The sequence below is a fragment of the Vespula pensylvanica genome, chromosome 14 (genome assembly GCF_014466175.1).
Source record: "Vespula pensylvanica isolate Volc-1 chromosome 14, ASM1446617v1, whole genome shotgun sequence".
In the NCBI taxonomy this organism is placed as follows: Eukaryota; Metazoa; Arthropoda; class Insecta; order Hymenoptera; family Vespidae; genus Vespula; species Vespula pensylvanica.
Window position 1 is genome coordinate 3032294 of NC_057698.1, and position 22224 is coordinate 3054517.

Genomic DNA, 22224 nt, shown 5'->3' on the forward strand with positions numbered 1-22224 from the left:
ACTGTCGATCGTAAGTAGACTGTGACGAGAATATATATTCTATGTAACTGTATGTGTATGTGTGATTATATTGGTAAACAGGTGAACTGTTCATGTCTATTGGATCAAACTCTATTATTAAATTTCCTAATCGAAATTTTTTAAATATTATTATTAATGGAAAAGTATCACGAAGAAAAAATATCATTTTGAACTTTCAATATGTTTTTTTAAAAAATCACTGTATAACATTATCTAATCCATCTATTTGTTTAAGTATGATTACTAATGCGTAATTTAGATATATTATGTTCAAATAAAATTAGAACAAAAATATTTTCGAAACGTAACTGTATTATGCAATCGTCAGATTGGTACTACTTGCGTTATATAATTTAGATTTAGATATAGATCAAAATTAATACTCAGTGCTCAGATCTCACAACATGGAGGTTACTGTATATAGAGATCTGTAGACTAAGATAACATATTAATTTAGTTGCGTTTAATGAACCTTCCTTCAACCTGGTCGAAGTCGACGGAATGTGCATCAATCACAACTTTGCCTTAACCTATCCGAAAACGAGAAAAAGCATGGATTACTTTTTACAAAATATTGCTTTAAAAAGTACGACACAGTTATTACGACATAATTAATTACTATAATTTATATAGCCATTTATATACTTTACACAGCCCGGGTATGTACAAAGTATATGAATATTAAGTCTATTATATAACTACTATTATATTATATTTTTTACTATTAATACATGCACTGTATTTCTAAATTTATTAAAACTAATATATTTCCAATCATTTTTACCGAATTACATTATTAATAAATTTAAAGTTGGAGATATAAATAAAATGATTGGAAATACAGGAGAAATATATAGATTTTTTCATAAATAAATGCCACGTTAATAACGGTAGTTATCTATGAATCAACCATATATTCATGGTTTTTAAACTTAATATCTAAATGACGAATAATCGAATGATTTGCCATGTCGTCTTAAATTAGCGTAAGAATAACTTAATCATAGAACTACATTCTTAATAGTATTATTAAGATAAACATATTAAAGCATAAAAAAAAGTTAAGTATAGGAATCCCAGAAAGTATTATGCAACCTGCATCATAATTACATTCTTATGAATTAACATGGAATAAAAATAAAAAAAATAAACATGCACATTAAACAAATAATAAAAAACATAGACAATTAAAAACGTACCACTCATGAATAAATCCAAAAGAGGAATTACTCATGGCCATACTCGTCATAATAATTTATTTGAAAAAATTACAACCAGTACTCTCATGTCGATTCGGACTTTTCATCCTTCGCATGTTGAGTACTGGAGGGTCTTTAAATTTGTTCACTCACTACTTAAGAAGTTCTCTGATGGCTCCAAAACACTCGTTCGTGTTGTAGGTCGAAATTGAGATAGATAGGTATTAACGTAGGTTGAAAATACAATAGGTTGAATTCATAATGGATCGGCTTGATGAAAATACAATGATGACCTGAACAAAAACAAGAAAGAAATTATTTATTAAAATAATTACAATTAAAATTAAAATCAATTATAAATTAAAATAAAACGTTTATTACATTTATTATAATTAAAAAAAATTGTAAAATTATTATTGTTGTAGATTATGAAATTTAAAAATCTGCTTACCTATATATTCTCTTGTAGAATAAATATATTCATTTCTCCATTATCTTCCATTGACTCTAATACGCGTTAATTATTTATTAATTAAGAGACGACACTGAATTTAATTCGCGAAATTCTACTGTTATATATATACACACATACACACACGATAAGTACAGTCTGTATGACTGTTAAAGAAGAAAAAAGAAAACTTTAGACGAACAAACACTGACTCTACAACTGACTGCATTGCACGCAGTCGATTCAAGTACATATTCTTTTTAAAATTAATTTAATTCGCGAGAAAACGAAGAGATTTAATTTAACGAACGAACACTGCTACTACATCGCGATTTTTTCATTTCTATTTTAGCGATATAACAATCGATTTATTCATTGCTTCGCGCGCCAGACTGCAATGATGTTCTGAAAAAAGAAAAAAACCAAACGAACACAGAATTATTTGTATAATTTTTATAATAAAAAATCGTTCAAAATATTGATGAAATGTTTAATAAAAAACTTCACTTACTTAAAGTCTTCATTGAACTTTGCAAGATGAGCGTCCTATTCTGGAATAATAAAGAATGATTCTTATTTTATCCGAGCTGATAAAGAAAAATAAAAAACAAAATTATTGGTTTTTGCTATAATATGAAATCATAAAAATTATAAAGAAATATTTAAAATAGAAATTTATTTACCAGAGACTTTGTTGATCCTTTGCACGATGAGCATCCTGCTCTAAGATGATGAAATATATGTGTATTAGCACTGACTCTATTTCGCGTATTTATAGATTGAATCTAACTTTATTTAATCAGTTTATTAAGTTATAAAAAAAAAAAAATAAATACGAACAAACACTGCTTTTACTTCACGAATTTCTATTTTTAATCTAATTTTATTTAATCGCTTAACATAATAAATAAAAATATTACGAGCAAACACTGATTCTAAAATTATTCTTTGTACATGATCACAAGCAATTTGTAAACATTGAAGAATGCTGAAACATATAATGAATTATAGAAAACACATGAAAAGTATAACATTTATAAAACATATTCCTTGTAAATCATTTCTGAAGATAATACACTAACGTAATTATATTCTATAAAAGTATTCATCATAATTAATATCTTCAATAAAATTATTTAAAACATTAAATATTGTTAAGATGTATCAAAGTATGCAATCTTTAATTCAATAGTATTTGCTTTGTATTATAAAATACAATTCAAGCAATATCAATTGTCCAAATCTTACTACTTTGAGATAATAGGATACAGAGACGCAATTGTTAATAAAAATCTTATCAAAGTTTTAAATAAAACAATAAATGCATATCAACCAAATTGAAAAATATATGAACTACTATACTTTCTTGTGTAATAATAAAATCATTATACTATTAAATAAATTATGATATATATGCATATATGAAATTAGAATTGAAATATGCAATAATATATAAAGCTTCGAATAAAATTGATCGTTATTCTCGTAGATGCTTACATGTCGAAATAATCTATATGAATGAAGAGAAGGACTCGTTACTAACCTTGAAAAATCGCAAACGCTTATTTGTTTTCTTTTCTTTCTCGATTGAAGAAATTCTCGGAAACATAACCCAATTGTATTTACGTCTCGAGTGTTATCCATCTCTGTCTTTCTCTATTAAATCTAGCTTTGTGTCCTTACTTGTCCGCTGAAGACCGGCTGCTTTGAAGGAATTGTTTTCGGTGTTTCTATATTGTGCTTTTTCACTCATATAAATTCTTGGAAAGCTGAAAGTGTGTAAGAGATATCGATTAATAAAAAACCAAATTAATAACGTATGTGTGTGTATATATATATACGTATCTATAGAGAGAAGATATCCATGTGTGTAATATGTGAAAAATGTAAGATCGATTAGTAAAGGACAAAATTAATTACGTGTGTACTGTGTGTACAATTTATATACGTATTTATGAATGTTTGTAATTAGAGGTTATCTTTATATGCCTACTTAGGTATGTATACTACACACACGCGTGATATAAGGGTACTTATATGATATGGATGTGTGTGTGTATGTGTGTGTGTACAAATCGTACATAATACGAAGTAGAATTAATTAAAGCTACTTAACGAAAGATTACTAATTGAAGCATCATTATAAGACGAAAAAAGTATCGAAAGCTTAGAAAATAAAGTTGAACAAGTGAAAAAAATTTATTACGTAGTAGCCGATCGAGGGACGCCAAGAGGCCGAATTTATTTTCGTGAATATCTCTTAAAAGCGACGATGCCTCGAGTTGCGAACACTCACTCGTAGAAAACGCGTGTTTAGGAATCGATTGGTATATTGGAAGGGAGTGTAAGTTAGAAAAAATATACTAATTACCTGTAATTAACGAGGACGATGCGAATCCCGTGTCAAGCTCGTCTCCAAGGAACAAACATGGCGTCACGTCTACCGACAAAACAGTTGAACAATTCCCGCCGCGCATGCGTACAACGCCTTGAGTACTTTCTTTGAGGCGCGAATAAATATATTCATTTCTTTACCTGTTATTAAAAAAAAAAAAAGCACACACTATAAAATAAAGTATAAAATTTGAGAGCTAAATTAATGAAAATCTTAATAATCGTTATTATAAAAATATATAATTATTCTTTAGATAACTATTCTTTATTTTTAAATTATTAAAAGAAGTTCTCGCCTAACACACACTAACTTGTCGTCACACGTATGATATGTCTCTCTTCTCTTTACTTCGTTAGTCAAAAGATATACTAATTAATAAATCAAATCATAAAATAATTTATCTTTGTTTGGCGTTTCAAAATTCTGAAAAAAATTATATTTCCTACAATTTTTTTCTGTAAATGTTTGATTATATATAATTTTTTATTTCAATAAAACATTACGATTTAATAATAGTTAGGGATATGTTTTACTATAAATATATATTATAAATAAATGAGAAAGTAATAACTTTTGGAATATATAATGATGGGTAAAAAAAAAAAAATAGAAAAGGAGAAAACTTTGACGTATATCAGTGGATATTACTAACCTATATAAATATAGAGAAGAAATATTGGCACAGTACATATATAATTTTATAGAAAATATCTTCTCTCAATGCCAAGGTAAGCAAAGAAATTCTTCTTTGCTTTTTTACAAACAGAGAAATGTCCCGAATCAAGCTCAGCAACTACAAGAGTTCATTAAAAACTTTACATGTATCTTTGTATAACTTCCTTATATAGATATATGTATCTATATATACATGTATAATGGTTACTGACCTACGTAAATGCTTGGAAAAATCCAGACTTCTTATTTCAATATATCCGAGTCGTACATTTATAACAAATTATTAATAACTTTGACGACATAACTAAATATTTAACATTAAATTTTAACGAAACGACTCGAGTATAAGTCTTACTTGAATAATTTGCAAGATTTGTTTAACATTCTTTTATCTTTATCTAAAGTGTATAATGAAAGCACATGAGTATCTATTTATATTTTGCCTAACTGTATAAACTGAATAATTAATAGCTTTAAATTATTTTCTATTATGATAGATAAACTAATATGTGTTAAATTTTGCACAATTTAGTTCATCTAATTTATTTTTATAATTGAATAAGATTAACAAGCAATACCATATGCAAACACTGATACACTATTAATATATGAAATAAGAAGAATAATAAATAAAACACAAATTACACATCAGCATTCCTACTGATAGTTCTTAAAAAAGAGACATTGCTTATACTATTTGAAAATACTATCAAAGTTGACGTATTAAATCCATGCAATAATTTAACTCAAACTCGAAAATACAAAAGAATTTATACAAAGAAACAGTTATAGTATCGAGCGTGGATCCACAAAAATCGTTTTCCTAGCTTGTTATTTCTTGACTTCCTTTCTTTCAGATTATCGGTAGGAGGGATCAAAACCCACGGTGTCTAAGTACAATTGCACACGGTACAATGGTTTTCTCGTGCAGTCAACGAGAGGACATATTTGAGTCTGTATGTTTGTGTATAGATGCGAGTGTCATAATGCTTTCACACGTTCTTTCATTACGATCGTTACATCACTCTCGAGGATGTCGACTTTTCATCGTTGATGGAATCTTTGGAATCTTCTAGCAAGGCGTGTCCTATAAGATCGTTGTTCTTTTTCTTTTTATCATAGTAATAAATCCTACATGCCATCGAGTAGAGCGCATAATTGTGAGGCCATTATCGACTAAGTTCTTCTCGTTATTCCTCTGTAAAACAAATTGTATATGAAACATAATCCTTTATAATAATAATAATAATAATAATAATAATAATAATAATAATAATAATAATAATAATAATAATAATAATAATAATAATAATAATAATAATAATAATAATAATAATAATAATAATAATAATAATAATAATAATAATAATAATAATAATAATAATAATAATAATAATAATAATAATAATAATAATAATAATAATAATAATAATAATAATAATAATAATAATAATAATAATAATAATAAAAACATAGGACGATTAATCTTAAAACGATACCACAAACTTTTTACTTATTAATATTGTCATAGAAAATTGCATGCTCTAATAATTAGAGGAGTTATCTATGCAATTAACATTCCTTTCAATCTTTATCTTCTTTTTCTTTTATTTCAGCGATCAAGAGATTTATCTTGCAGGATTATCAACGAGTTTCTTTCTTCGTAAGATTAGATAAGTTTACCGTAACAAAAAGATAAGAAAAATTTATCTAAAATGTACTCTATTATTAATGGTAAAGTTCGTCTGGATAATAATTAAACGAGTCGAATGAAAGAAGCAGATAAAAGTAAAAGTAAAAAAGAAAGATTATAGTGAACGCTTCAGTGAGTTCTCGAGGATTATGTCACTTATAGGAATGGGGAAAGATTCCTACAAAATGAAGCCGGGTAAACGGTCGGTTCTTTTCTCGGAGGACTCCGCGGGGTGAATCAGTCCTTTGTGCCTGGCTCTCTCAGGGTCAACCACTTTCGGTGCAGTATATGCCTTCTCAACGTTTATGTGTACGCTCGCAAACACGCTCGCTCGTCTGACCGTTCCTATAGGGTGTCCTGGAAATCGTCTCCGAGCCTAAGGAAATTCGATTCCTGTTAGATCTCTCTCTTTCCCTTTATCTTCCTTTCTTTAAGATAATTTATTTCCGGACATAAGTTTATCCTGTCATCTGAAAAGAAGAGATAAAAACGTATAGGAGTATACTTGAAATTTTAAACGTTGTTAAGTCAGATAGAAAGAATAAAACTAAAAAAAAAAAAAAAAAAGAAAAAAAACTGAATTTTTAATAGTGTTTTACTTACAAACAAAATAAAGTAATACGAACGTGTAAGGATATCAAATATGAATACTGAACGAAGATTCATCCTCTCACGGTTCTCACATCCATCTCTCGTTGGTATCTCTCTTTCTCTCTTGCAAAGATTCAAACTCGCTTCGTGAAACGACGTCACTCTGGCTTGGATTCACGCCAGTGAGTTCAACCGTCGGTTGGTACAGTCGAATGGAAAATCAGTAATATTAACATATACCTGTAGATATATAAAAGTTTAAATAAAGATATATATATATACACACACACACACACATACATATGTATATGTATATATAAAAATATTTTATAATATTATATTTTCTCCCATCATATTCAGTAAAATCATCTCCATTAAAAATAAATGTATATTATACTTAATAACAAATATATTTAACGAAGATATTTGTTCTTTCAGAATCCAGACGCATGACAGAGGAAAGGGCTGGCTCGTCTTTAGAAAGCGAAAAGGCAATCGGAAAATGTCGGAGATCGGTGGGGATGATGGTACTGGTGGTGAGAGTGGCATGGACAATCTAGCATTTGCTATTGAAGATGAGTGCGTGAATAGTTCAGAACACGTTGAGAACAATGTTCATGAACAACAAAGCAACAAACAACAAGTGAGCATGGAACAGGACTATAGATCACCGGCTGATACGATTGGTTCGCCAACAGAGAATGGTCATCGCCGATCGTTCGTTTCTCAGCATTACGTTGAACCAGTGAGAAATAGCCCAGAGCCACGTTACAAGTCTGAGACGAAAATCGAGTTACCACCATCGACTGGTGGACAAACTCCAGATAAGAATTCCACGAGCGAGCCGAAGCTCAACGGCGTTCATGGAAATGGCAACAACAACGACGCTAGCTTCCTCAACAGCAGCGCCACAAGCGTCCAGGTCAACGGTAAGTTAGGGTCGTAGACCGTGAAGAAGAAAAGAGAGAGAAAGAGAAAGAGAGAGAGAAAGAGAGAGAGAGAGAAGAAAAGAAAGAAAACGAAAGTTTATTGAACTGAGTTCTAGCTAAGCTAATCCTTCAGTTCCAACAAAAGCTTACAAAAATCTGATCTTCTTAAGTAATTGTAACATTTATTTCTCTTTCACAGATAATGGAAAGAAGGAACAGATCGAAGCAGTAAATTTAGAGTTGGTTTCGATGAGGCCCTACACAGGCAACAATATCCAAACGAAGGGTCAAGAAGCATGCGAGGTACCAGCCGACCCTTATGAGGAATACTTCGTGCCAGTTAACGAACATCGAAAGTATATTAGGTAATAACGAAGATCGCCAAAGATATAAACGAAACGAAAAAAGATAAGGAACATTGTATGTTCGTCTTGTCTGTCCCGGTTTTGTTTTCTTCTTGTTGTTGTTCAATTCTTTTCGTTGTTGTTTATGTTGTTGTTATTATTATTATTATTATTATTATTATTATTATTATTATTATCATTCTTGTTATTGTTATTATTCTTTCGTTTGATTAATTCTCATATCTTTCTTCTAATTCTAATTAACTCTTTCGCGTGCACTGTTTACCAGCCCGGCGAGCCTGCCTAGCGATTTTCTGAGAATGAAGGTAGTTAACAATTTCCCCCACTTTCTCCAACCCTTTTTTGCCGCTGTATTTATGCTCGGGGTGCAGGAATTTCGTTTGAAGGAATAAGTAGAAGAAGGACGATGATGATGATGATGATGATGATGATATCGATGACGATGATAATGATGATGATCATGATGATGATGACGACGGTGAACAGAATTTCATTCTAAAATAAAAGAAAAGAACTTTGCATAAAAAATTATGTCATTGCTTATAAAAAAGTAATAAAAAAAAAAAAAAAAGAAAATGCAAAATGGTCGTCCTTCGTAAAGTAAGCGAGCGACGAATCTTAATGACGATTTTCGAATTTACTAAGAAAACGTTAAGACAGACTATGAATAAATTCTTCGTTCGCCTAAGTAGTCAGCACTCTTATCCTTTGCTAATAGCTATCCGGTATAAGAGACGAGGCTAGGTTCACCGATCCGTACGAATCCTCGTTGATTTTCCGTCTTCTTAAGAGCTCGGATTAAAGTGCAAAACGCGTAAAGCCTCTATGGAGATGCGGTCGTGGCACGAGGTGACTTTAACGTCGGCATACTAAATAACTAACGTACGTACGTTTCGATGACATTAGATCGGCGGAGCATGTAGAGTAAGATAATCGGCTAGGTAAAAAACACATTGAGACCGAGTATTGGAAGATAATAAAAAATTATTTAAGAATAGAATAGAAAAGAAAAGAAAAGAAAAGAAAAAAAGAAAAGAAAAAAAAATGTATGCGCGTGAGAGGAGACACTTCCCTTTTGTCAGATCCGCGATTTCCTTTACTGTTCACCAAATGAGCTAAGAAAAGACTAGAAAGATAGAGGGAGAGAGAAAAGAAAGAAAAAAAGAAAAAAAGAAAAAAGAGAGAGAGGGAGAGGGAGAGAGAGAAAGTATGTGTGTGTGTGAATCAGAGAAGAAGAGAGAAAGAGATGGGTGAAAGTGTCAGACGATGTTTTCTGTTACGCCGATACATAGCAGGGGTCCCGAGGCCGAGGTTGAAACAACCGTGGCTGGAGTACGTTTTGATTTGGGCCCGGGTGTCGGCCGTGAAGGACTCAGCCTGAGAGATCCGGCCGCCGGACTGGTTGACTATTCCCACTGGCTTACAGCCCTCAGGTACTTCAAGGACGCTTTCGAGGATGAGGAAAATGGGGAATAAAAAAAAAATAAATAAATAAAAAATAAAAAATAAAACAAATTAAAGGAAAAAAAAAAAGGAATTATTACTGACGATGGGGGACAATGAAGGAAACCTTTTTTCTTACCTTAATGCGGGGAGCATTTGGTAGCGGACTAACCCGCTTCTATATTAGACTCCACTGACTTTGCTTCGAGTTCATCGATGGTCATAATCTTGTCCGACCATTTCGATAATTCGAAATCCGTAGGCACACTTTCGATAACCACGTTCGTTACGATAATTTAATCGATTGGTTCGTCGTCTCGATTTTCTTCGCATAATCCCTTTAGATTATTTTTGACCTTAACTCGCAGATAACGTCGACTGCGAGTGTATATACCCACGCATAAACACGTGCATACAATGCGATGATTTCCCATTTCCACACTTCCATTTCTTTTTTTTTTTTTTTTACTAGTCCTTTCTCTCATACCTACGACCTGAAACAACAATAATCGTATCAGTATGCTTGATACTTTGTGACATGTCATTATTATAGCGATATCTGACTATCGAGGGGAAGCTTCTAATCTCACGGCTGGTTGCTGATGGAGGTTTAGCAATCACGTTGCGTGTATATTAGCTCTTTAAACGCACCTACGCGTTGTACGGTGACCGCAGCTGATCGATTGCTGCGGTAGTGGTTGAAAATTGATGCGGTTTATGTAAAGAAGATAAATAGGTTTCTACGAGTTGACCGATATTTGTTAGAAAGAAATGCGGTTGCACGTTGACATCGAAGATGTGACTTTTGTCACGTGGGTGTGTTTAAGGCTTAACGCTGTACAAAAACGCTTATCATGGGGTCCTGGATATGGGAGATAAAAAAAGAATTCATATGATGATCCTTTGTTCATGTTAAATGCTAATGTGTTGCAGGGGAGAAAAATTGTATGTCACCAAGGATAAAAGATCTAGAAGTTCATATTGGAGAAGAATGGCATGCTGGGGATGCGGTCTCTTGGTTCTTTCAATTGCAATCATAATCGCCATTTTAGCTGCAAGTAAGAGAGATATATATATATATATGTATAAAGAGAGAGAGAGAGATTCAAATAAGATGATATATACATACTTTCTATATGGATATTTTCAATAACTAATTTTGATCGTTTCAGCTGGTGTGATTCTCACTCAGGAAGCTACAGAACCTCTGGATACCATAGACCAAACTAATTCTCGTCAATTTGATGGTGCTCAATTGGCTGGAAGTCAAGAATACATGAAAAATCCACCGACGAGCCCAGCTCCTGAAACTTCCAGTTTTCCACCATGGCCTACGACAGATGAGACATTGTATCAAATTGTACCGGATGCTCTCGATGGTGTATTAAAGCTAGATGATTTTGTATGGGACGAACAGATGAGTGATGCCAAATCTAGAGTGTACAGAGAACTTGCGTCAGAAATAGAAGAGTATCTTCAAAATATGCTTCAATCTAATACGAGAGACTCACCGGTAATTAAAGTTTATGATATTAATAAGGATTCTGAAGTAAAATTCAGAATAAGTCATCCTCTATGGGCTACACCGAAAGAAACTCAGGAAAATATCGAAAAAGCTGTTCGAGAAAATGGAAATTCGATTGGAAGATACCATCTTGGTAGATTGCAAGTAGGAGAACTCGTTGATCAATGCCAAGATGGTAGTTTAGGGTGCGCAGAAACATGCAAATATGATTACTCGCAAGGACTATTTGTTTGTTCTTGTACATCTGGAAAAATGTTAAACACAAATGGAAAAGATTGTTTGGATGAGAACGATTTAAGTAACATCGATATGGACGATATGATTCTATCATCGAGCACAGAATCGATAAAAGATTTTGTGGGTAGAAGTCGAGGTCCAGGAATGATGTATGAACCTGGAAATCCTAATAGTTGGGATCACTCGGATTTCGTTACGAATTCTATGAATACTCAGTCATCTTCCAACGCGGACGTTGAACCTACTGTGCAATCAATAAATCAAGATGAAGAAATATTGAATAAAAATATAAATAATGCGCCAAATCCGGTGGCAGAACCAACTGCCGATCCAGAAATTTCGAGAGCTCATAATTCTGATATTTCTAATTGGATGCATGAATATTCTAAGCATCCTATAGAAGAACATTCTGTTGAACCAGAGTCGTCTGTTGAAGCAGAACCATCTGCTGAATTAGAGCCATCTATTGAACCGAAAGCGACTGCTGAACTAGAAACGACGGCAGAACCAGAGCCGGCCTCTACGCCAGAACCAGCGGTAAAACCAGAGCCAGCCTCTACGTCAGAATCGGCAGCTGAACCAGAACCATCCTTAGCACCAGAACCGGCCGCTGAACCAGAGCCGTCCTCTGCGCCAGAACCGGCCGCTGAACCAGAGCCGTCCTCTGCGCCAGAACCGGCCGCTGAACCAGAACCATCCTCAACATCAGAACCGGCCGCTGAACCAGAACCATCCTCGGCACCAGAACCGGCCGCTGAACCAGAGCCGTCCTCTGCGCCAGAACCGGCCGTTGAACCAGAACCATCCTCTGCGCCAGAACCGACCGCTGAACCAGAGCCGTCCTCTGCACCAGAACCGACCGCTGAACCAGAGCCGTCCTCTGCACCAGAACCGGCCACTGAACCAGAACCATCCTCTGCGCCAGAACCGGCCGCTGAACCAGAACCGTCCTTTGCGCCAGAACCGGCCGCTGAACCAGAGCCGTCCTTTGCGCCAGAACCGACCGCTAAACCAGAGCCGTCCTCTGCACCAGAACCAGTCACTGAACCAGAACCAACTGCTAAACCAGAGCCAGCTGCCGAACCAGAATCTCCTATCGAAGAAGAATCTTCTATCAAAGCTGAGTCAACATCTACTACAGAACCTGAACTTCTTACAGAACTCCCACCACAACTTGAACCCTCTACAGAATTATCATCACAAGCTGAACTTTCAACAGAACCATCATTACTATCTGAACCTTCTACAAAACCAATACATGAACTTCCTGTGATACCTGAACATTCTTCAGAAGAAAATACTTCAACAAAATTCGAACCTTCTTCAGAATTTTCTTTAGAAGAAAGACCAATAGAAATGACAACGCAAGAAAATGTAAATTTACCTTCTGAAGAATCAAAACTTTCCATGGAAGTAGACACATCCACCGAAATTCCATTACATTCAGTTAATGATGTAGAATCTACAACATTAATAATGGAACCATCATCATCTATAACACTTATCGAATCGAAGGATGTAACACAACCTCCCATAGAAACTGATGTTGCAATGACAACAGGAGTTGCACAAGAATATCCACAATCGTCGGCTGAAGTGGAACATTCAACGATGCCAGAAATCCTTGTCAAAACAAACTCGGAAAGTGAAACAACGCCAAAAACTCCTATTGAGTTCACTGCTAAATCAGAATTTTCATACGATTCAGAATTAAGAAATTTCAATACTAATATAAATGCAAATGCTGATGAAATAGATAATGACGAATCATTAGCCGTAATACCTTTGCAAACGAATAACGAAGAATCTACAACAGAAACTTATAGTGAACAGGCAACCATGATGTTGCAAGAACATAATTTAGAAGAAAAGGAACCACCTGTGGTAACTGAAAGTATCACTACATTACCGGTAACGATGACCACCATAAATAATAAAAAAGGAATTGAAGAAACTACATTTCCGATTAAACAATTCGAAGAAAATGAAATAACCGAATTACCAATAAACAGTGATGTAGACATTTCTGATACCACAGTTCCAACTGTTCAATTTGAAGAAACTACCTTAAATATTGAAGTAGATCCAACGAGAACATTAAAATCTGACAGTGAGACTATCATACCTGAAATGATCACCAACTCTGAAACGTCTTCGGAAACACCAAAATCTATGTTAGAAACGAACACAGAATCAAATCAAGTTTTAATGAAGAGTATCGACTCTGCAGGAATCGAAGTTGTATCTAATTTAACCGATAAATCAGAAGAGTCATATTCGAGTAAAAATCATTCTATTAAATCATTGGATATACCAGAAACAAACGAGCAAGATATAAACGAGCCTAACGTTATAGAGCATGCGCCAAAATCAATATTTTCAAGTTTACCTAAAGAATTCAGTCAAAACGTAGAACCTTTGTTGGAATCAGTGAATAATCAAACTGACGAGGAACACGTTATGTTATTGCCAAAGGAGGAAGATAAGAAAGATGAACAAGATACACATGCCATTATTCCTCAACTGATTCCTGAACAGATAACACATTTTACAACGAAACCAGAGGAATCAACGATGCATCAAGAAAATGTCTTAAAAGTTAACGATCAGGCTGTTGAGAAAAAGAACTTAACGATTAACACGATCTTAGATCGATCTACCGAACATCCCGAAGAGAATGTAGTTTCTATCGGCGAAACGATCGATCATTCTACTAATCATCCTTTACATCCTGCGATATTCCCTGAAAGCATCGCGAATCATGTCGAGAAGATGGATCCTAACGAGGAAAGACATTTCGAAGATATGTCACCTTTCTTACCAGACGTTCAAAAGGAAAAGGAAACGTCGAAGAAAGCACCAAGATTGGACAAGGATGAGCAAGATGTTCCTAATCCTTTCGAAACTCATGTCGAAGATGTTATTATAAATAAACCTGAAAGAAAGGATAGCAGACATGAACTGATGTATCATGCAAATAAAAACGATAGTGAAAAAAATTTGTCCGATCTTGATAATTATAATATCAACGTCAAAGCAGATGACAATGATGTTTCGATAATACCTCAAGTAATTAACGAAACTGAAATTGAAATGGTGAATCCATTACAACAAAATGAACTTTTGAGAGAATCCGAAGATGAGATATTGAAAGAGACTTTGAACAATACTCGGACGCTCGTGACTAATGATTTATCCGATGATACGACGAATAATACTTTCGGTATTAAAAATGAAAAGGATGAACAAGATGATGAAATACTTAGGGTAGTACCATTGGATGAGCATAAGGAAACGAAAAATATGGAATACGAATTGGATAAAGTAGAGAGTACCACAGAAGTTGCTCAAATTACTACCATGATGTTCACTAAAGAAAATGAAAAATCTATAGATGAATTAACTGTTAATAATAATATTATAAGTAGCTCAGAAAAACCGGAAGAGAATGTCGTAGAAGATCAATACAATGATATCAACGATGAAACGTTATCAAAGACTTTTGATCGTAACAATAATGTTAAGATTGGTTCGGCTGAAGTTACTGATGATAAATCTAAAAAATTAATTATAAATAATATCGATGAACAACAAGACAATATTAAATCAATATCAGACTCTGAAGAATCTCAAAGTACAACGGAAAAGATATTATCGACGGAAACTGAAATGCCATCGAGCATGTCCTCTCCTTCTTTGGATAAACACGCTGAGGATGCTAAAATTACAACGCAGGTACCTGTTTTACCAATGGAGATACAACAGGACCTTTCTACGACCGAATTAATAGACAAAATTGAAGCAACAACAATTGCAGATGATAATTCGTTGTCAGATAATCATACTGAAAGTTCAAATATTGTTCATGATGATAAAGAGAAAGAATCTGTCACTATGATTCCATCTACTATAGCTCCAATGTATTCATTGGAGACTAAAACCACTGCGCAAGTGCCAATTTTGCCAGACGAATTGCAAACAACTGAACATGAATTCTTAGTAACTACTTCTTCTGTGAGGCCAGACTTCATCAAGGAGATCGATGATACGAAACATAATCATAATAGGTCAGCAACAACTATGATTTCCATAGAATATATTAATAATATTTCGGTAACTACAGTTAGTTCTACGATGGCTGCAGAAGTTGATAATTCAACGAACGTTGTAATAGAAACAGATAACACAAATTTGACTGAAACGATACCCACTGAACATGATAATATTCAACATACTGTTCTAAATGAGGAACCAAATAAATTGATGAACTTGATGACTACTCTTGAAAATACAACGAACTATCCGAAGCAAGAAACAGCTTTCTCCAACGAAGATTATGTTGCAATAGCAACGGAAATCAGTAGTACTAAAGTATCAGATCCAATTACTACCAGCGAGGACATAAGACCAGTTACTGAAGAGATTCTAGATGATACCAGACCGTACAATTTTGATTTTAGATCATTATTCTCAACAACGACTATGAGAGATGTCATTCTCAATGAAGATTCGAAAGAATTGTCTGAAGAAGAACTGAAAGTAATACCGTTAGAAAAAAGTCAAGAGATCAAGAAAAAATCTACTGAGAAAAAGAATCCAGATAAATACAAATACAAAAAAGAGAAGGAGCTCAATCTAGAGAATCAAAGAATAGAAAATGTTACAACCGAGATCAACGATCCAACAATTTTGATATCTACTGAGATTCCAAAGATTCTCGTCGAATCAAATGAAAATATTACCACAGAAAACATACCTAATAGTAGTACAGATTCAATTATATCAAAATTCATTTTAGCTGATACAGAAGGTAACATTGTGCCTATACCGAAATTGAATATCGTTGAGATCACATCTAGATCAAATCAATCTGAATTGGAAGACGACAAACAAGCTCATGAAAAAAATACAACTATAGTTAGTCTAATAAAAAATAACACAGAAGTGGAAGCAAATAATAAATATCCTAACTATATACCCGTATCTGAAGAGATTATAGAATCTAATCCAGTTACAGAGCCTTTCATACTCATTCGAAATTATACTTTGCATCAAACAACTCCATTGATCCCAATCTTTGAAGTTGAACAAGCAACGATTCAAAGTAATATTCCAATCGAGCATGACGATGTTTTGAACAATTCAAACGAAACTCTACAGAGTAACGTCCAAAAAGTTGATAATTTAACAGCCAGCACGCTGAACCTTTTGTCATTGAATACCATGAGCTATTCGAAATGTAGTACAGGCCAGTTTCAATGTACCAATGGCACATCTAGATCTGGTGCTTATTGCGTCAGTTTATCCGCAAAATGTGACTCAGAAAAGGATTGTTCTGATGGTTCTGATGAACTCAATTGTCAGGAAGAGGGATGTCCTGGAAACTTTCAATGTGCCAATCGTCAATGTCTTAAGAGGCATCTTGTGTGTAATGGAATTGTAGATTGCGATGATGGTAGCGACGAACAGAATTGTCAAGATTGGAAGTGTATCTTTGATGAACACCGTTGTACCAATGGTGAGTCCTAATTAATTATGATAATTACCAATTAAATCTCATCATCTAGTATTATCTCTTCATAACGAAACAAATGACCTGGAAAAACTTGCAGAATGTGTAATTGTGTATTACACAAATGGATTAATTAAAGATTATCACGATTAAACAAGTTTCGTACTTGTTTTCAGGACGATGTATACCACTGTTATGGCTATGCGATGGAAGACCGGATTGCGAAAATCATCAGGACGAGTTTAACTGTGCTGAAAGTTGCGGCAACGACGAATACTTATGTCCTATGGATAAACGATGTATTCCACAAACTTGGCGTTGCAATGGATCACCCGATTGCGCTAATGGAGAAGACGAAAAACTTTGCGATTGCTCATTAAATCAATTCAAATGCCATACCGGTGGATGTGTATCGAAGGAAGAAATTTGCGATGGTATCGAACATTGTCCTGATCGTTCCGACGAGTGGGATTGCTTTTCTAACTACTCGTTCGATCAAAAAAATCACACTGAAATTAATCAGGAAGAAAACCAAGAGGATAAATCGACGAATCAGCTGAACCATCGAGATTCTCTCTTAAAAATAAGGTCAGTTTTCTAAATTATATCTTAAAAATAAATGGATATCCTTAATTTGACGTGTAACTTAATAGGCATTCCGATGAAGAATATCGACTGGTATGTTCGGATGGTTGGAGCAAAGAATTCAGCGATTCATACTGTCGTTCTCTTGGTTATGCTTCATCCCAGACAACCGATTTTAAAGCATGGGATAGAAATCATCAAATAGTAAGACTGAAAACTAATCCAAATCATCGCACCTCACTAGTCAGTAATCTTCAACGCGTGGAGTTTTGTGTCTCAGAAAAAATCGTTGAAGTTACGTGCGAAGAATTTTCTTGCGATACGCATCATGTTGATAGAACTATTGCAAGATCAGAAGGTGAAACTACAGATAGTCTTATACAATGGCCATCCGTAGTGATTTTGAAAGAAGAGGAACATGGTATAACTTGCACAGCTAGCATATTAGGACCTATGCATGCCTTGACCAGTTACTCTTGCGTTTACAAGTAAGAATTTATTTATTATGATAATTTTAGTAATTTTAATTATTTTAAACTTGTTAACTTGTCAACTGATATTTCATTGATTTTTTTCTATACAATTTTAGATACAGACAAAGCGACGGATGGAAATTGTTCACGGATGAAAGTTTGTTTAGAAGTAATCCTGTCAAGACTATCATTCCATACACACAAGTGAAATATAATCAATTCTTCTACGACAACGATATCGCTTTGATCGAACTCAAAGAACCTTTGATTTTCTCGAAAAATGTTTCTGCCGTTTGCTTACCGACTTATCCTATCCAAGTACGTATATATATATATATATATGAAATTCTTATAAACTGAAATAACTTGAAATACCTTTTAAAACGATGTAATGTGTGAAAGTTACTCAGCGATTTTATTAATTAGAATTTTCTTTAAAACTTAATATATAGATGATTATAAAGACGATCTTTTCTTCTTCTTTCAATGATCGACTATTGCGAAAGAGCACCACCTAACAGAAAAACATTTGAAAACTAAATTTCTTTTCACGAACAATGAAAATATTTAAAGAAATTTTTTAAAACCTTTTTTAAGTGAAAATAATATTAACTACTTCTAATACTATTCTAATACTAACTAATACTACTTCTAAGTGAAAATAAATTATTTATGAAATAATTTAATAAGTCACCTAATATTTGATGATATTTTATATTGCAGCCAAACGATGTCTGTGTTAGTGTAGGATGGAGATTCCCAGTTAATGGAGAACTGGATTTACAACAATATAATGAATTCTTGCCAATGCCAATGTATGATTCCAATGAATGCAATACTACTAGCCATTATGCAGGATTTATAACAAAATATAACATATGTGTTGGCTTGTCCAATATAGACAAAGAACTTTGTTATGTGAGTATTCTTTGAATTAAGAAACAAATTATAAAATGTATAAAAAGAAAAAGTTAAAAGATAATTTTGAAATTAATGTATATCGATATCTTACTCATAGAATGATGAAGGAGCACCTCTAATGTGTGAGAGCGAATCAGGAAGTTGGAAAATTCAAGGTTTACTCAGTCACCATAATAAATGTTCAAGAGGACATCCTGCAATTTACTCTAGTTTGGAGCCTGCTTTAGATTGGTTACGACATTTGGTTCCTGCTTTACAAACATAAATTTAAACAACTTGTAAGATACGGATACTTTGGAAGTATACAAGTAATTCGAAGTTAAAATGACGATCGTATACTGATCAATATTGAAAAAGAAAAAAAAAAACAATTGCTCTGATTTCTTCGAGTATTTGCATACAAAACGCTTACACAAAAGTACTTACTCTTCAAAAATTCTCAGCATACGAATATTTTTTTTTTTTCTTTATTGGAACTTTTTTGTTGTTCTTTTATGAATCATGTTCCTATTTATACTACAAAGTATGCTCTTAGTATCAGATGGCCATGAAATAATTTCTTTTACAATCGAAAGCACAAACATGCAACATCTACACTAAAAATTAACATCAGTGATTATATAAATTCATACATACATACATTATATATATATATATATATATATATATATATATATATATACATGTATATATATAAAAAACATGCAGGTGTGTAGATTACAAAATCATACTTTGTTTAACATTAAGGAAAACAATATGTAAATACTGTATAAAGTAATTGTTTAATATGGTTAACGTGGTAATAGATTTTTTTGCAAGTTAGCAAATTAGGTCTCTTTAAGTATTATATTCTTATAAACACAAGCTGCAAATTTTGCTCGAAAAATATGTGAAAATTATATTAGGTTTGGACCAAAGTCAATCCAATAAGTGTGAATATGCATATGAAAGTATTATATTTGTTGAATCTTTCTAGATTGTACGCGGAGTCTTACAAATACTATAAATCAGAAATAAACATTTAATGGAAGAGACCAACGATAATAACATATTAATGATCGATTATATTCGATTGATGATTTGTCTCAGTAATCCTTGCGTAGGATTCCTGAAACGAATGATGGATAAGATTAAGCAATAGATAGGGTAAATGTATATATGATTATTGTAATAAAATACATTGTTATTGATACACTAATAATGAAACACGTTCAATAGTGTACAATTTCATTTATGTTCAATGATAATACTATAATGAAACACTTTCATCTATGTATAGACATCAATGAATTCGTAAGTATTTTTATATTTTAAGCCATGAATAATAAATAAATATATATATATATATATATATATAATTAATCCTGAACTCGATACCTTTACAAACATCGGTGTAACCCCTACTCCAAAGAAAATAATTTTCTTGGAAATGCAGAATAAATTAATGGTATACTGCTACTTTTCTACTTTTTACTAGTTTCAACGCGTGTAATTTCTTTATCCAAGCTAATCAATGTTTTGGATATACTATCTATTACATCGTTATACATACAAAAGACAGAATGCATATTTTTTGTAAACACTTCAGTTTCTTCATGTATCTTCAGTTGTTTCAAAGACAATTCATTAAGTTTTACAGATAATTCTGGAACATCTTTTAAAGAATCTGTTTCTAAAACTGGCATTAACTCCTGTATTTCGTTTAAACGCTTATGATTATCAATAACTTCTTGTTCCAGAAGTAATAATAAATGCAATTTAGCTTCTATAGGCATATCTAATTCTTCCAAAGTTATATCCAAGTGTTTATTCAACTCGGGCAATCGTTTTATAGCTTCATTTATCTTTTCCCTGCCTGATAATGCCGAAGAGATCAATGTATTCGTATGTAAGAGATTATCGGTAATGGATGTTTCTGGTAGTGGGTCATCTAGCTGCAATACCTTCCCAAGTCCATAAATCTGCTTTTCCAATTCTACTACCCTGTCTTCCAATAACTTGACAGATGCCATGCTAAAAATAAAACAGTCAACTTGTAACATTTCCTATAACGAATTAAAATTATTTTGACTAACATAGAAACTAACAGATATAGAATTAGTTTGATTAGTAAATATATAAAAAATTATTGAATATATCACTGACCCTGTATATAGTTGAGGTTAACTTCCGTATAAATGACTGTACCGCTTATTGAGAAGAAACCTATGAAACAATCACTACAAAATGATTAATTTAAGAATATTATGAATGAAATGAACAACGTACAAATAAATATAGAAATAGATTTCTGCAATAATCTCGGTATCTTATACGAACGAATAGAACTGTTTTTAAGACTGTTTATCGTTCGAGAACGTTTGACTACAGCGACAAGTCCGGATAAAAAATGAACTAAAACTGTATAAGAAGTCTATACCCTCTCATGGTATCGATGTATGTAGAAAGGTCGATGTATCTTGCGTTGTCGGCGCGCGTGAATTTAAAAACTACGCTGACAACGCGATATCAGACAATGTATGACTGTCAATTTTTCGATAACAGCTGGTACGAAGTCGATACGTACTCCGCGAGAGAAATGGAACATGCGATTTCTAGACGTTAATACTCTTCTTATATTCTATCGACATGACGTGCATTACTTTTTTATTTTGCATCTGTTTTAATTCATAACGCACTAATAATTATGTAACAAGGCAAAGGATGAATTTACACTTACGTCCTGTAATTTATCTGTCTCTATCTTATTGCGTTGTCAATACCAATCTCCAAGTAGATTTTTATTCTTGAACTAGTTTCTTAATTTCTTGAAACCTTAGATGAAATCTATTCAAACAAAAAATATTTATACACAGCCATATGTTATATTATACATAGATATAATTATTGCAAAAAGAAATATATATATATTTGTATATTGTTTAATATGTAATATATTACATACCTATGTATATGTTACGCATATATACCTGTAATATTTTATAAGATTTTATTATAATATATACATATATCAATTAAAAAATATTATATTGCAAGTATAATTTTAAGACAGATATAATAATGAATACATTAAATAATAAAATAGTCTTTTTATATCTTCATTGAAACACAAGAAATAGATAATATGGAAAAATAGAAAAAATCATTAGAAAAAATAGTAAATTTTGATTGAATTTAAATGCAGCCATTAGCTCGACAGTACTTGCGTT

At 32.8% G+C, this 22224-nt stretch overlaps 2 protein-coding genes and 1 long non-coding RNA gene across 6 annotated transcripts in view; 1 reads left to right on the forward strand and 2 right to left on the reverse strand.

The window, feature by feature from the left end:
• The window catches only part of LOC122634295 (microtubule-associated protein futsch-like), a 40510-nt gene extending 20825 nt beyond the window's left edge, over positions 1 to 19685 (forward strand). The window contains exons 2-11 of one of the 2 annotated variants that reach the window (XM_043823102.1): positions 7464 to 7954; positions 8154 to 8319; positions 9612 to 9752; positions 10696 to 10820; positions 10935 to 17042; positions 17213 to 17624; positions 17690 to 18109; positions 18211 to 18412; positions 18818 to 19012; positions 19113 to 19685. In XM_043823102.1, coding sequence (XP_043679037.1) covers positions 7528 to 7954; positions 8154 to 8319; positions 9612 to 9752; positions 10696 to 10820; positions 10935 to 17042; positions 17213 to 17624; positions 17690 to 18109; positions 18211 to 18412; positions 18818 to 19012; positions 19113 to 19280 — 8364 coding nt within the window. In that variant the 5' untranslated portion in view covers positions 7464 to 7527 and the 3' untranslated portion in view covers positions 19281 to 19685. The remainder of the gene's footprint in view (positions 1 to 7463; positions 7955 to 8153; positions 8320 to 9611; positions 9753 to 10695; positions 10821 to 10934; positions 17043 to 17212; positions 17625 to 17689; positions 18110 to 18210; positions 18413 to 18817; positions 19013 to 19112) is intronic. The other variant, XM_043823103.1, reaches the window with a different exon arrangement.
• On the reverse strand, positions 4667 to 10223 carry LOC122634307. 2 transcript variants are annotated; one of them, XR_006328358.1, is made up of 4 exons: positions 9902 to 10223; positions 7061 to 7265; positions 6241 to 6897; positions 4667 to 5939 (listed from the first exon to the last, which is right to left on the reverse strand). It is a non-coding gene; the product is annotated as an uncharacterized LOC122634307 (long non-coding RNA). The 2 variants fall into 2 exon arrangements; XR_006328359.1 differs by having other exon boundaries at positions 6241 to 6904.
• Positions 18576 to 21364, reverse strand: LOC122634306. 2 transcript variants are annotated; one of them, XR_006328357.1, is made up of 3 exons: positions 21161 to 21364; positions 19107 to 21028; positions 18576 to 18608 (listed from the first exon to the last, which is right to left on the reverse strand). XR_006328357.1 is itself a non-coding variant. In XM_043823117.1 (3 exons), the coding sequence occupies exon 3, from the start codon at positions 21025 to 21027 to the stop codon at positions 20479 to 20481; it is 549 nt and encodes a 182-aa protein (XP_043679052.1). In that variant the 5' UTR covers position 21028; positions 21161 to 21220; positions 21284 to 21353; the 3' UTR covers positions 20231 to 20478. The 2 variants fall into 2 exon arrangements, 1 of the variants encoding a protein (XP_043679052.1); XM_043823117.1 differs by lacking the exon at positions 18576 to 18608 and having other exon boundaries at positions 20231 to 21028; positions 21161 to 21220; positions 21284 to 21353.
• Between the last annotated feature and the right edge of the window lie 860 nt (positions 21365 to 22224).